At 50.9% G+C, this 14,064-nt stretch overlaps 1 protein-coding gene across 1 annotated transcript in view; it reads right to left on the reverse strand.

Annotated features, from left to right (window-relative positions):
• Positions 1-9,301: 9,301 nt before the first annotated feature.
• LOC145337956 (pleckstrin homology domain-containing family O member 1-like) overlaps positions 9,302-14,064 on the reverse strand; it is a 29,867-nt gene continuing 25,104 nt past the window's right edge. Inside the window, exons 4-6 of the mRNA XM_080182733.1 lie at positions 12,926-13,030; positions 11,849-11,950; positions 9,302-10,134 (exon numbers count right to left, since the gene is read on the reverse strand). Coding sequence (XP_080038859.1) covers positions 9,526-10,134; positions 11,849-11,950; positions 12,926-13,030 — 816 coding nt within the window. The 3' untranslated portion in view covers positions 9,302-9,525. The remainder of the gene's footprint in view (positions 10,135-11,848; positions 11,951-12,925; positions 13,031-14,064) is intronic.

Genomic DNA, 14,064 nt, shown 5'->3' on the forward strand with positions numbered 1-14,064 from the left:
TGCACGCGGCCAGGGCGCGCGAGGAGGCGACAGTTGGTCCCAGGAGGGGGCGGGGCCATGCGGCTCTGGGTAGTGGGCGGGGCAGGGGCGGGGTTATAGGCAGTGGGCGGGGCGGGTTTAGGAACATCCGGGTCCGTGGCGGGATGGTCGCAGGTGGGAAATTGGCGCCATCTGGACGTCTTCACACTGACCCCTGACCCCATTCTCCCCTCCTCCTCCCCCCTCCCTCTCCCCCTCCCCAGCACTGACCCCTGACCCCATTCCCCCCTCCCCAGCACTGACCCCTGACCCCATTCCCCCCTCCCCAGCACTGACCCCTGACCTCATTCCCCCTCCCCAGCACTGACCCCTGACCTCATTCCCCCTCCCCAGCACTGACCCCTGACCCCATTCCTCCACCCCAGCACTGACCCCTGACCCCATTCCCCCCTCCCCAGCACTGACCCCTGACCCCATTCCCCCCTCCCCAGCACTGACCCCTGACCCCATTACCCCCTCCCCAGCACTGACTCTGACCCCATTCCCCTCTCCCCATTCCCCCCTTCCCCAGCACTGACCCCTGACCCCATTCCCCCCTCCTCAGCACTGACCCTTGACGCTATTCCAAGCACTGACCCCAGACCCCATTCCCCCCTTCCCCAGCACTGGCCTCTCCACATCCCCTGCCCCCAGAGGGGAGGGCTATGAGCAGATGAGGGGGTGGGTGCTGCTGTGCTTGCCCAAAGCAGTCTCACTGGGAATGTGGGAAACCTATTCCTCTGGCCCAGCCTCAGTGGGATTGATGGGGGGCTGCACTGGCCCAGGGCAACCTCACTGGGATTGAGGGGAATCTGCTGCACTGGCCCAGAGCGGCCTCACTGGGATTGAGGGGAATCTGCTGCACTGGCCCAGAGTGGCCTCACTGGGATTGAGGGGAGGCGGCTGCACTGGCCCAGGGCAACCTCACTGGGATTGAGGGGAATCTGCTGCACTGGCCCAGAGTGGCCTCACTGGGATTGAGGGGAGGCGGCTGCACTGGCCCAGAGCAGTCTCACTGGGATTGAGGGGAGGTGGCTGCACTGGCCCAGAGCGGCCTCACTGGGATTGAGGGGAGGCGGCTGCACTGGCCCAGAGCAGTCTCACTGGGATTGGGGGGGTGGTGGCTGCAGTGGCCCAGAGCAGTCTCACTGGGACAGTGGTCTCTGTTTCCAGATGTGTGCTAAATTACAGCAGTGAGCAGGTATTTAATTGGCTGTTGAGCATCACGGATGTCCTCTGGTTTTTAAAGATGTTGTAGGAAATGGAAGTCCTTTTTGAAGGTCTTTTTCTGTGATGTTTGTTGTCACCTTCCTGATGTTTATACCTCTGCTTTTGACCCAGCAAGGTGCAACTTCTCAAAATCCAAGCTTCACAGCTCAGGACCGAGGCCAGGCTGCCACAGAGGCAGATTCCGGGATTCAGGTTAGAATTTAATTGACATATTTTGAATAAAAAAGAAGACAGACGCAGGTACTTGGAGCATAAATATCCACACACGGCATTGCCAGCAAGCCCCTGCTTCACACACTGTTGTTGGGACCCTTTGTACTTACCTCAAAGGACACAAGGCCACTATTTAACATCACACGCAAAATACTCAACCTCTGACCTCGAGGTACTCCCTCGGCACCGACCCTCCCGCAGCGCGGCGCTCCCTCGGCACCGACCCTCCCGCAGCGCGGCGCTCCCTCGGCACCGACCCTTTGACAGTGCGAGACATATATGGTCCATCAACCCATGAGGGGAAAGACAGTGTTGTAATTCTAAGAGGAAGGACGGAATGAATGAGTTTTCGGACATTTGTGGGAGGCTGGAACTGAGACATTGCAAACCCGATCACTGAAACTGGGGGATGTCTTTAAAACTCCCCTTCTCTGCCAGAGAAGTGGAACTTGTTCACATTGTCATGTATTACTGTGTGTCTCCATTCTGTCTAGTTGCACAGCTTGCTGGCCCGCTGCGGCTCACAGTTTCATTCAGTCCCCCATGTCTGCTTGTTTGATGTTTCCCCCTCCTCGCATTGCTCACTCCGCTCCAATCAGGTGCCCCGGTCAGTTTTTTCCCAAATAAGGAGATACGAGTGCAGCAATCAGTCAGATAGTCACACAGTCCGGGTCCTTCCTACCTCCCCCTCACGAGCAGGCAGAGCTTTAACTGTGTGTGTCCCGGACAAGCCCCAAATCAATTCCTGACTGCACAGGCAGTGATTCCTATTCATTGAAGTATAAAACCCTGAGAAGTTATTGATGGGCTGGATGCAGAGAGAATGTTTCCTCTTGTGGAAGAGTCTTTGATTTATTATTGCCACATGTATTGGGATACAGTGAAAAGTATTGTTTCTTGTGCATTGTACAGACAAAGCAGACCGTTCATAGAGAAGGAGAGAGGGTGCAGAATGTAGTTTTACAGTCATAGCTAAGATATTATTAAAAATAGAATGCAGGAAGGATTTACTAGGATGCTACAGGGACTTAATGGTTTGAGTTATAAGGACAGGCTGGATAGACTGGGACTTTTTCCCCTCGAGCGTAGGAGGCTGAGGGGTGATCTTATAGAGGTCTATAAAATAATGAGGGGCATACAGACAAAGCATACCATTCATAGTGAAGGAAAGGAGAGAGTGCAGAATGTAGTGTTACAGTCATTGCTAGGGTGTAGAGAAAGATCAACTTAATGCGAGATAGATCCGTTCAAAAGTCTGACAGCAGCAGGGAAGAAGCTGTTCTCGAGTCAGTCGGAACGTGACCTCAGACTTTTGTATCTTTTTCCCAATGGAAGAAGGTGGAAGAGAGAATGTCCGGGGTGCGTGGGGTCCTTAATTATGCGTCCTGCTTTGATCCTTGATTTGATATATTATTGTCACATGTATTAGCATACAGTGAAAAGTATTGTTTCTTGCTTGCTCTACAGACAAAGCATACCATTCACAGAGAAAGAAAGGAGAGAGTGCAGAATGTAGTGTTACAGTCATAGTAGAGAACAAACAACTTAATGCGAGGTGGATCCATTCAAAAGTCTAACGGCAGCAGGGAAGAAGCTGTTCTTGAGTCAGTTGGTACGGGACCTCAGACTTTTGTATCTTTTTCCCTGAAGGAAGAAGGTGGAAGAGAGAACCTCCGGGGTGCGTGGGGGGTCCTTAATTATCCTGGCTGCTTTTCCCGAGGCAGCGGGAAGTGTAGACAGTCAATGGATGGGAGGCTGGTTTGCGTGATGGATTGGGCTACATTCACGACCTTTTGTAGTTCTTCGTGGTCTTGGGCAGAGCAGGAGCCCAGACCAAGCTGTGATACAACCAGAAAGAATGCTTTCTATGGTGCATCTGTAAAAGTTGGTGAAAGTCATAGCGGACGTGACAAATTTCCTTAGTCTTCTGAGAAAATAGAGTCTTGAACTAGGGGCGTTACTGTTTAAAAATAGAGGCATAGTAAGAAGTCTCAACACCAGGCCCAAGTCTAACAGGCTTTTTTGGAGTCACCCATAATAAGTAATCGCCCATTTAATACAAAGATTAGGAGAATTGCTTTCACTCGAGGGTCGTGACTCTGGAACTCATTCTAAAAATGGTTATGGAAGAAGAGACTTTTGTATATTTTGAAGGCAGACATGGCAAGGCGATGGCCCAGTGGTATTATCGCTCGACTATTAATCCAGAAACTCAGCTAATGTTCTGGGGGACCCGGGTTCGAATCCCGCCACGGCAGATGGTGGAATTTGAATTCAATAAAAAATATCTGGAATTAAGAATCTACTGATGACCCATTGTCAGAAAAACCCATCTGGTTCCCTTTAGGGAAGGAAATCTGCCGTCCTTACCCCGGTCTGGCCTACATGTGACTCCAGAGCCACAGCAATGTGGTTGACTTGCAACTGCCCTCTGACGGCAACTAGGGACAGGCAATAAATGCTGACCCAACAAGCGACTCCCTTGTCCTAGAAAATAAAAAAAGGTAGAGTCTTGGTAAGGAGGGGCAGGGTGGAGGGGGCAGTGGGTGGGAGCTCACTATACATTGTTGTGGACTGGCAGGATGAAGATTTGAGGTGACTGTCAGATCAGTCATGATCTTCTCAAATGGTTTGATGGGCTGAGTGGCTTATCCTTGCTCATTGTTTGTATGTTCATGCGGCTGACTCTTAAATACCCTGTGAAATCCAGGGCATTTAGGGATGGGCAGTCAAAGCTAGCCCAGTCAGCCACTCCCACGTCCCTTAATTGAATAAAAAAGAGATGTTACGGTGGTGAAAACGTGGCGCGCAATTTACACAGAAACATCAATGTGACAATGACCAACTCTCAGTACTGGGAGGGAGTTGGTTGGAGGATAAATAATGTCCCAGGTTACAATGGAGAACTTCCTTACTCTTCTTCAAGTGCCATGGAATTCTACGTACACGTCCAAGAGACCAGGTAAAGCCCCGGTTTAATCTCCCATCCGTAAGATGGAGCTTCCGTGAGCACAGGCTCACTCAGCGCTGCTTTGTAATGCTGATCTAGATTCTGTGCTCATGTCTGGGGATTGGGACTTGAAGCCTGAGACTCGGGGGCATTGAGCCGTGGCTGACTCCTTAGAAACCGCTTGCAGGAGGCACTGATGGGAACTGCCAGCACTTACGGAGCCTGAACTTCAGCAAGACTGAAAACAAAACTAAATCATCCATTGAATCAACAATGCTGCACTATTGGAGACAGAGCAAGAGTAAGTGTAGTCGGATGAAGTAGGATTAGAGAGCAGGGAACAGTTAGCTCAGAGTACATCATCCCCAATCCCCAGGACTGTCCTCTTCAAGAATTTTCGAGTCCTTTTTGTGTTATAGGCTGCACTCCCTTTTTAATGATCTTTTAAAAAAAAAACGTTTTATAGAATCTGCAGTGGGGGGGGGTGGGGGGGGGGGGGAGAAGGACGAGGACAACCTCGTAAACCTGCTCCTGGGTCTGGCCACACTCGCCACCAACAGACGCAGACAGCGGACGACCGAGCTGGTCGGCGGCTACGTTTGTGGCCGGGTGTCCCTGGGGAGGGAGCACGTGGAGTCTGCGGGCACCGTGGAGGCCTTCCGTACCCGCTGGGCCTCGCAGGCATTCTCCCATCCCCCAGGGTATAGAGAGGGACACCACCACTGGAAGGAAGAAGTGGGGACAGAAGCAGGCACGGAAGGCCTCTGACGCCTTGATGCTTTTAATCACATTTTGCTTTGGTGTTTCGAGTCTTCTTTATGCTTTGCCCATTGTCTCAGGCAGTTCCCTTCTTTTTGGGGGACTGCCCTTGTTGCTTTGTCCCTGAGTTTGTTTTTATGTTTGGTATCAAAAAGAAATGCCTGTGTAAACCTATCACACTATGACTTCTTCCTTCCAGTGGTGGTGTCCCTCTCTATACCCCGGGGGGAATGGAGAATGCCTGTGTAAACCTATCACACTATGACTTCTTCCTTCCAGTGGTGGTGTCCCTGACTACACTCTAGGGGGATGGGAGAATGCAATGATCATTTTAAGAAGGCAGTTTTCATTCAAACTGTGGAGATATGAATCTGTAATGACAGGCTGATGAGAGAAAGTGTATTTGGACAAGAGGATCAGTAATGTATCACCGGCAGTCCAGGCATTGTGCAGAAAATCAGAGACCAGAGGCAGGCTTGGTTTTTACTCATTTTTAATTTAATTGTATTAAAAAAATCACAGCTTCCAAAAAAAAAATCAAAAGAAATAAAGATGGATTGGAGTGCGGGTGGAAGGGCAGACCCAGAGATTAATCGTGGAAAAATAAAAGGTTGTTAGTCCGTCACTTCTTCCTGCCCTGATTTGCCTTTGGTTCCCTCCAAGTTGCTGAGGGAACCAGAGAACAGCAGGGCAGCCTTGAAGGGAGCGATGTGACTGAGGTTGCAGTCTTCAGGCTGATGTAAGGCTGTGCTGGAGTGAATATTGAGAGAGTAACAGTTCAGAGGGACTGTATAGCACCTTAAGAACACTGAGCAGGTTAGAAACATCAGATCAAACATTCAGGCTACACAAACCCTCGCACTGAGGAATCGAGATGTGAGCGCTCGGTTAGATAAATATAAAATCCTTCCCGAGTCGTACCTTACCAATCCAGTCGGTTTCCTGCACTCGCCTTTGCAAAGCTCGGAATATCACAAGTCCTTTGCAGCCCTCCCTTTCCCAGCTCCTCCCCCCCCCCTTGGAATTGGTACGGCTTGGTTATTGAGATGAGGTTGACACTTCAGCAACAAGAACAGAAAATGCTGGAAAAACTCAGCAGGTCTGACAGCATCTGAGGATGTAGAAGACCCTGGTCAGATCCCATTTGGACTAGAATACAAGATCAGGGATGGACTTCTGAGGCTGTATAAGGCTCTAGTCAGACCCCGTTTGGAGTATTGTGAGCAGATTTGGGCCCCGTATCTGAGGAAGGATGTGCCGGTCTTGGAAAGGGTCCAGAGGAGGTTCACAAGAATGATCCCTGGAATGAAGAGCTTGTCGGATGAGGAATGGGTTGAGGACTCTGGGTCTGTACTCATTGGAGTTTAGAAGGATGGGGGGGGGAATCTTATTGAAACTTACAGGATACTGCGAGGCCCTGGATAGAGTGGACGTGGAGAGGATGTTTCCACTAGTAGGAAAAACTAGAACCAGAGGGCACAACCTCAGGCTAAAGGGACGATCCTTTAAAACAGAGATGAGGAGGAATTTCTTCAGCCAGAGAGTGGGGAATCTGTGGAACTCTTTGCCACAGAGGAGGCCGGGTCACTGAGTGTCTTTAAGATAGAGATAGATAGGTTCCTGATTAATAAGGGGATCGGGGGTTATGGGGAAAAGGCAGGAGAACGGGGGATGAGAAAAATATCAGCCGTGATTGAATGGGGGAGCAGACTCGATGGGCCGAGTGGCCTCATTCTGCTCCTATGTCTTATGGTCTTATCTATGGAGGTGGAATAGTGCTGATGTTTTGAGTCTGGATGACCCTTCGCCAGAGCTAAAGATAAAGCAAATCGAATAAGATTTATACTAAAAGTGTGGAGGGGTGGGGGTCTGTATTTGGACAAAGAGAATGTAACTGGGTGATGATAAAGGCCCAGAAAGATGCTAATAGCATTTATTAAGAGATCAGAGTGTGCGAATGGCAGAATAAAGATACAGAATGTCAGAGGAGAACCTGAGGAATGTGGCAGTTGGCCCTCATGGGTTGGAAGACAAGATGGAGAGCGAGATATCAGAAGTTGGCAGAAGAAGATTTCTGCCATTCACACATTCCGTTCTCTGGATGCCATTAGCATCATTCCTAACCATTAAGGTCACCGTTTACATTCCCTTTGTCCAATTAGAGCCATCTTCTTTCCCCCCCCCATAAGAACATAAGAAATAGGAGCAGGAGTAGGCCATCTAGCCCTTCGAACCTGCCCTGCCTTTCAATAAGATCATGGCTGATCCCACCCTCATCAAGATCTAATTTTGTCTTCAGCTCTGACGAAGGGTCATCCAGACCCAAAACGTTGGCTGTATTCTCTCTCCACAGACGCTGTCAGACCCGCTGAGATTTTCCAGCATTTTGTTTCAGATTCCAGCATCCACAATGTTTTGCCTCGACCCTCAGGCATGCGGCCCACCCGTTCTCCAGTGCGGTCTCTGTCCTGAGGAGAGGCGGCACCCGTATTAGCTCCTCACAAAGACAAGCCGCACCCCAGTTACAGGGGCAGGATAGCTCTGAAGGAAGGGGAGGTGGGGACAGGCTAAGGAGTGAGGGGCAAGTGATGGCAGGGGGTGAGGGAGTGAAGGAAAGGTGGGGTAAGGTATGTGGCTTTTTGTTCATTTGTGGGACATGGGCTTTCCTGGCTGGCCAGCATTTATTGCCCATCCCTTGAACTGAGTGACTTCCTGGGCCATTTCAGTGGGGCAGTTGAGAGTCAACCCCATTGCTGTGGTTCTGGAGTTACATGTAGGCCAGATTGGGTAAGGACAGCAGATTTCCTTCCCTAGAGGACACTGGTGAACCAGATGGCAAAAGAGAGAATGCTGGAAAACCTCAGCAGGTCTGGCAGCATCTGTAAAGAGAGAAAGGAGCTGATGTTTCAAGTCCAAATGACCCTTTCTCAAAGCCTGGACTCCAGACTCCAGCTCAGCTTTGACAAAGGGTCGCCTGGATTCGAAATGCCAGCTCTTTCCTCTCCCCACAGATGCTGCCAGACCTGCTGAGGATTTCCAACATTTTCTCTTTTGGTTTCAGATCCTGGCGTCCGCAGTAATTTGCTTTTATCCAGTGAACCAGATGGGTTTTTCCAGCAAAGGATCATCAGTGGGTTCCGAATTCCAGATATTTTCTAAATTGAATTCAAATTCCACCACCTGCCGTGGTGGGATTCGAACCCGGGGTCCCCCAGAACATTAGCTGAGTTTCTGGATTAACGGTAATCCCACTGGGCCATCGGGCTGTGCGGGTGAACCCCAGGGGAGGAATTGGGTTTGAACCAATGGTGGATAGAGGATGGTGACCAAAGTTCTGAGTGGGAGGGTGGGGTGTCATCGTGGCTGGAGCTCTGAGGTTTTACTGACTGTGGTTTTCGACTGATTGTAAGCGTTAAAGGCTTAACACTCCCCGTCGGGGACAGACATCCATCCATCCTAAGGAATTTAACACCTCTTTCCGACTGCTCCTTTATAAGTGGGAACACGGAAGTATCAGGACTATCCTGAAATATGAACAAAATACTCAGCAGACCTGACCGAGCGTTGGGGAGAGAGAGAGAGAGAAATAGGCCATAATCGTGAATGAGAATGTAGAACAGTACAGCAAAGGAACAGGCCCTTCAGCCCACTATGTTGTTCTGAAACATTCACCCTATTTCTCTCTCCCCCTCTCTCTCTGCACAGATGGTGTCAGACCTGCTGAATATTTCCAACACTCCCCCATTTCCAATTTCAAGATTTCCAGCGTCCGTATAGTATTTTGTTTTTGTGTTAAGACGACCCTGATGTCAGGGGGTTGGGGGCAGGGAAATCTGACACAATCGAGGCTGAAAAGAGGGTTGGGGGCGGGGTGGGGAGGTGGGGGAGGTGGTGGAGTTAGTTTTCAGGGCAGCAGCAGCAGCTGAGGAGCTTCCTTCCCCCCCCCCTTCACCCCCTCCCCAGAACAAGCAGCTTGAGTTTGTAACGTTGGCTGAGTTTGTAATATTGTGCAGCCTATCTCCAGTTTGTAGTACAGGCACAGCATTGAAAGGCCAGGCCTCAGCCACTGGGCACAGTGGCCTAAACCCAGGGGCGGGGGGGGTGTCCAGCTGGACTCCTGGCCCTCCTGCTTTTACAGCAGACAGGACGGGCTCGAGCTTGGGCCGCTCAGACTTGCCCCGCTGCTGGATCCAAAGTTAAGGTCGGTGGCGGTGACCCTTAGCCGACAGGCTGGCTGCTCTGCGAATGGAACAAGAGAAGGGGCATTGCCGAGGCGCAGGAGTTTGTATTAACCGGCAGGGTTTCACATCAGACTTTTCCTGTATGGGGGCTGGCTGCAGGACGACAGTGCTGGGTCAGTGCTTGCAGAGGTCCCTCAGCTGCTGGATCTCCTCCAGAACCAGCTTGGCCTGGCTCCAGTTGGCCAGGGCCTCAGTCAGTAGCCGCTCTGTGTCCTGCGGTGTGCTGCGGCCGTCTGACCTCCCCGAAGAGTCCCTGCTCTGTTTTTTGTGGCTCGCGTGGCCACCGGACTCCAATAGCAGCTGCCGAGTTCTTTCCAGCTTCAGTGCGACGAGTTCCCTGACCTGGCCCAGCTGCTCCCGCTCCAACCTGCCCGCCTGGCTCTCGAAACCCCTCCGCGGTGCCGCCCGGGATAGGATTTCCTCCGACGCGCACTTGTTCAGCTCCGCAAAGGCTAGTTTCTTTGGGATCTCTGGCGAGGAGGACCCTTTCCGATCCAGGGAATTGGCCGATTCCCTCTGCTTGCCCTCCCTTCTCTTCTGCAGGCTGCCGTTGTGGGAGGAGCGCTCTTTCTCCGTGTCCCCGCCTTTGTTGGAGCTATCGGAGTTCGCTTTGAGTTGGTCGGTGCAGGAACTCTCTGCGCAGGTCCCAGGATGGTCCAAGGATGCGTCCTCCTCCTGGATCAAGTCAAGGGTCAGCATGCCATCCGATGTGGACGTAGAGGCCTGTGGACACCAGACAAACACGTTACTAACCTTGCCCAGGTCACACACACACCGCTCTTTATAGATAATATTCTCTGTAACCCACAAGCTGGTTCTTACTGGGGTGTTAGTAACCCAGCAACCTCACCCCAACTGCCCTAGTAGCAAATATCTGCAGGCTGTTCAACTACAGAGGGCATTGCAGCCCAGTCTGATCCTACTGTCCCCAACATCCACACACACACACAAAATGCAACATGGAAACAGGCCCATCATCCCATCCCAATCTGGACTGCCGTGATGTTTCACAGCTGCAGCATCCATAGAGTCCCAACACTGAGGAAAGAGGCCACTCAGCCCATCGATCTGCACTGACTGTCTCAAAGAGCATCCCACCCAGGCCCTTCCCTCCGCTCTGTTCCTGTAACCCTGTGCATTTAGCACGGCCAATCCACCTTACCTGCACATCTTGGGACACTAAGGGGCAATTTAGCATGGCCAATCCACCTAATCTTTGGAGTGTGGGAGAAAACCAGAGCACCTGGAGGAAACCCATGCAGACACGGGAAAAATGTGCAAACTCTGCACAGACAGTGACCCGAGGCTGGAATTGAACCCGGGTCCCAGGCGCTGTGAGGCAGCTGTGATAACCACCTTGTTGTCTAATCCCATCTGTTCCCATTTTCCTTCCAACGACTTTTCTACACTTCTTTAATGTAACTGTATTTCACTGGATAGTGATTGGGTTGCGGGAACCATGGCTGATCACACCCCCCCCCCACCCCCCCCCCGCCCCCAATCCTGTCCAGGGTCAAATTGTGATGCCCCCGGTATTAGCTATCAGGCTGAAAGCTGCGTTCAGATCCTGAGCCCAGGGCAGTTCCCAGTTCTCTCTGTTGCCCCATGTCCATCCTATCTGATTCCAGTCTGTCCCACAGTTTGGGAAGGATTAAAGCACTTATTCAGCACCCACCCACCCTCCAGCGAGCAGGCCATGCCTGACTCACTGTCTCGGGGTGAGGCAAAGATATCCCTTGCAACAAAGATTGATGATTGCGCGGAACCAACTTTATCCTCAGCTGAGATTAAGTTCACACTGTAAGAAGTCTCGCAACACCAGGTTAAAGTCCAACAGGTTTATTTGGTAACTCGAGCTTTGTGAGCCCTGCTCCTTCCTCAGGTACCACAAACCACCACTCACCTGATGGAATTACAAGCTCTGAAAGCCCGTGACTCCAGATAAACCTGTTGGACTTTAACCTGGTGTTCTGAGGTTTCTTACTTTGTCCACCCCAGTCCAATGCTGGCATCTCCACATCATAAGTTCACATCATGTCGCACAGTGTTAGGCGCTGGACTCTGGCTGACACAGGCATTGCCCCTCTAACTTTTTTAATTGGAAGTGCGGGTAATTAAGTTAGGTGTCAGCCGCATTGTTTACAGTCATCCACGTACAGTAAATATTCGTGCAAGGCTCACATGGGATCTTTTGGGTTCAGCCATGCAGCTTAAACATTGGTTCCCAGCTCATTGGAATTCTAGGATCGAGGTCCTGACCTATTCCCTGGAACTGGCAGTCCACCCTCCCTCGGCTGAGGGCCCCTTCCGTCCAAACCGGATCCCTTTCCACGCAGCAATTCCCCAACATCATCCTGACTGCAGGCCAGTACTGGCTGGTTACCATTCCTGTGAGGACTGTGCTGAGGGGGCGGAGAGGAACAGGGAGCACACTTACCACTGCCATCAGGTGGCCCCGTGTGGGCGGCCGACGGGAATGCTGGATTTTTACCCGATCCCGAGTCGGATGGGCAAGAAAGCTTTCCTCGTCCACAGTAACCTGGAATTAAAGACACAGTGAGTGGCATCCGGGTCTGTCACCTGCACGCTGACCACACAGAGACAGGCGTGCACTCACCCCATCAATCAAATCCTTCCTTAATACACACCCCACATACACATGATGTGTGAACACACACCCACACACACACTCATACGTGCACGCACACACACTCACACACATTCTCTCACCCACACGCACACACACACTCATACACACACTCGCTCTCACACACTGCCCCCTCCCCACCCCACACACATGCGCGCGCCCACATACACACAAACATGCACACACACATATGCACCCACACACAATGCCCCCTCTGCAACACACACACACATACATACACAGTCTGTGCCCCCTCCCCCGCAACACACACACACAAACACACACTCACACACCGGAATCAAACTCTCCCCCTGTCTCACAGACATCACACACAAATACAGGGATTAACTCCCTCACCACACACACATACCAAACTTTATTAACATATCCCATCAAACACTCCCAGGACAGGTACAGCACGGGGTTAGATACAGAGTAAAGCTCCCTCTACACTGTCCCCCCATCAAACACTCCCAGGACAGGTACAGCACGGGGTTAGATACAGAGTAAAGCTCCCTCTACACTGTCCCCATCAAACACTCCCAGGATAGGTACAGCACGGGGTTAGATACAGAGTAAAGCTCCCTCTACACTGTCCCTCCATCAAACACTCCCAGGACAGGTACAGCACGGGGTTAGATACAGAGTAAAGCTCCCTCTACACTGTCCCCCCCCATCAAACACTCCCAGGACAGGTACAGCACGGGGTTAGATACAGAGTAAAGCTCCCTCTGCACTGTCCCCATGAGTGCAGCATGTGTTAGACTCAGAGTATAACCCCTGTACACTTGCACCATTTTAAGTTAGTGCTGAATTCCTGTTTCCCCGCAATCCCCTCATTTGTAAAACTGTGAGGTGAGCTGTTACCTCATCGAAGATGCGGTTTTTTGCCCGGCTGAGTGCGCTGCTCAGAACATTAATCCAGGATTCCTTCTCCTCAGGACTGACTGCCAGGAAGATCAGGTTTGGGACCTGGAGGAGGGAGATGTGTAAGGACACTGAGTGAATAACATGGTTATGGCTTTAGTACCATAGCAATCAGTCATTGAGTCATAGAGATTTACAGCACGGAAACAGGCCCTTCGGCCCAACTTATCCACAGCTCCCTTTTTTAAACCCCTAAGCTAATCCCAATTGTCCACATTTGGCCCATATCCCTCTATACCCATCTTACCCATGTAACTGTCTAAATGCTTTTTAAAAGACAAAATTGTACCCGCCTCTACTACTACCTCTGGCAGCTCGTTCCAGCCACTCACCACCCTCTGTGTGGAAAAATTGCCCCTCTGGACACTTTTGTATCTCTCCCCTCTCACCTTAAACCTATGCCCTCGAGACTCCCCTACCTTTGGGGAAAAGATATTGACTATCTAGCTGATCTGTGCCCCTCGTTATTTTATAGACCTCCATAAGATCACCCCTCAGCCTCCTACACTCCAGAGAAAAAAGTCCCAGTCTATCCAGCATCTCCTTATAACTCAATCCATCAAGTCCCGGTAGCATCATAGTAAATCTTTTCTGCACTCTTTCTAGTTTAATAATATCCTTTCTATAATAGAGTGACCAAAACGCAAATGACAAAATTTTGAATCCTAACAAGACTCGCTGCTGGCCGCTAGCAACATGTCAACCTCAAGAGATGGTCATGTGGTGTAGTAATTCATCTAACTCCTGTAAACACTAATGTGATAACGACCAGTTAAAATGTTTTAGAGGTGCTACAAAACCATAAGACATATCAGCAGAATGAGGCCACTCGGCCCATCGAGTCTGCTCCCCCATTCAATCATGGCTGATATTTTTCTCATCCCCATTCTCCTGCCTTTTCCCCTTAACCCCCGATCCCCTTATTAATCAGGAACCTATCTATCTCTGTCTTAAAGACTCTCAGTAACCCGGCCTCCTCTGCGGCAAAGAGTTCCACAGATTCCCCACCCTCTGGCTGAAGAAATTCCTCCTCATCTCTGTTTTAAAGGAGCGTCCCTTTACCCTGAGGTTGTGCTCTC

This window comes from Carcharhinus amblyrhynchos, unplaced genomic scaffold (assembly GCF_965287045.1).
Source record: "Carcharhinus amblyrhynchos unplaced genomic scaffold, sCarAmb.v2.hapA scaffold_85, whole genome shotgun sequence".
In the NCBI taxonomy this organism is placed as follows: Eukaryota; Metazoa; Chordata; class Chondrichthyes; order Carcharhiniformes; family Carcharhinidae; genus Carcharhinus; species Carcharhinus amblyrhynchos.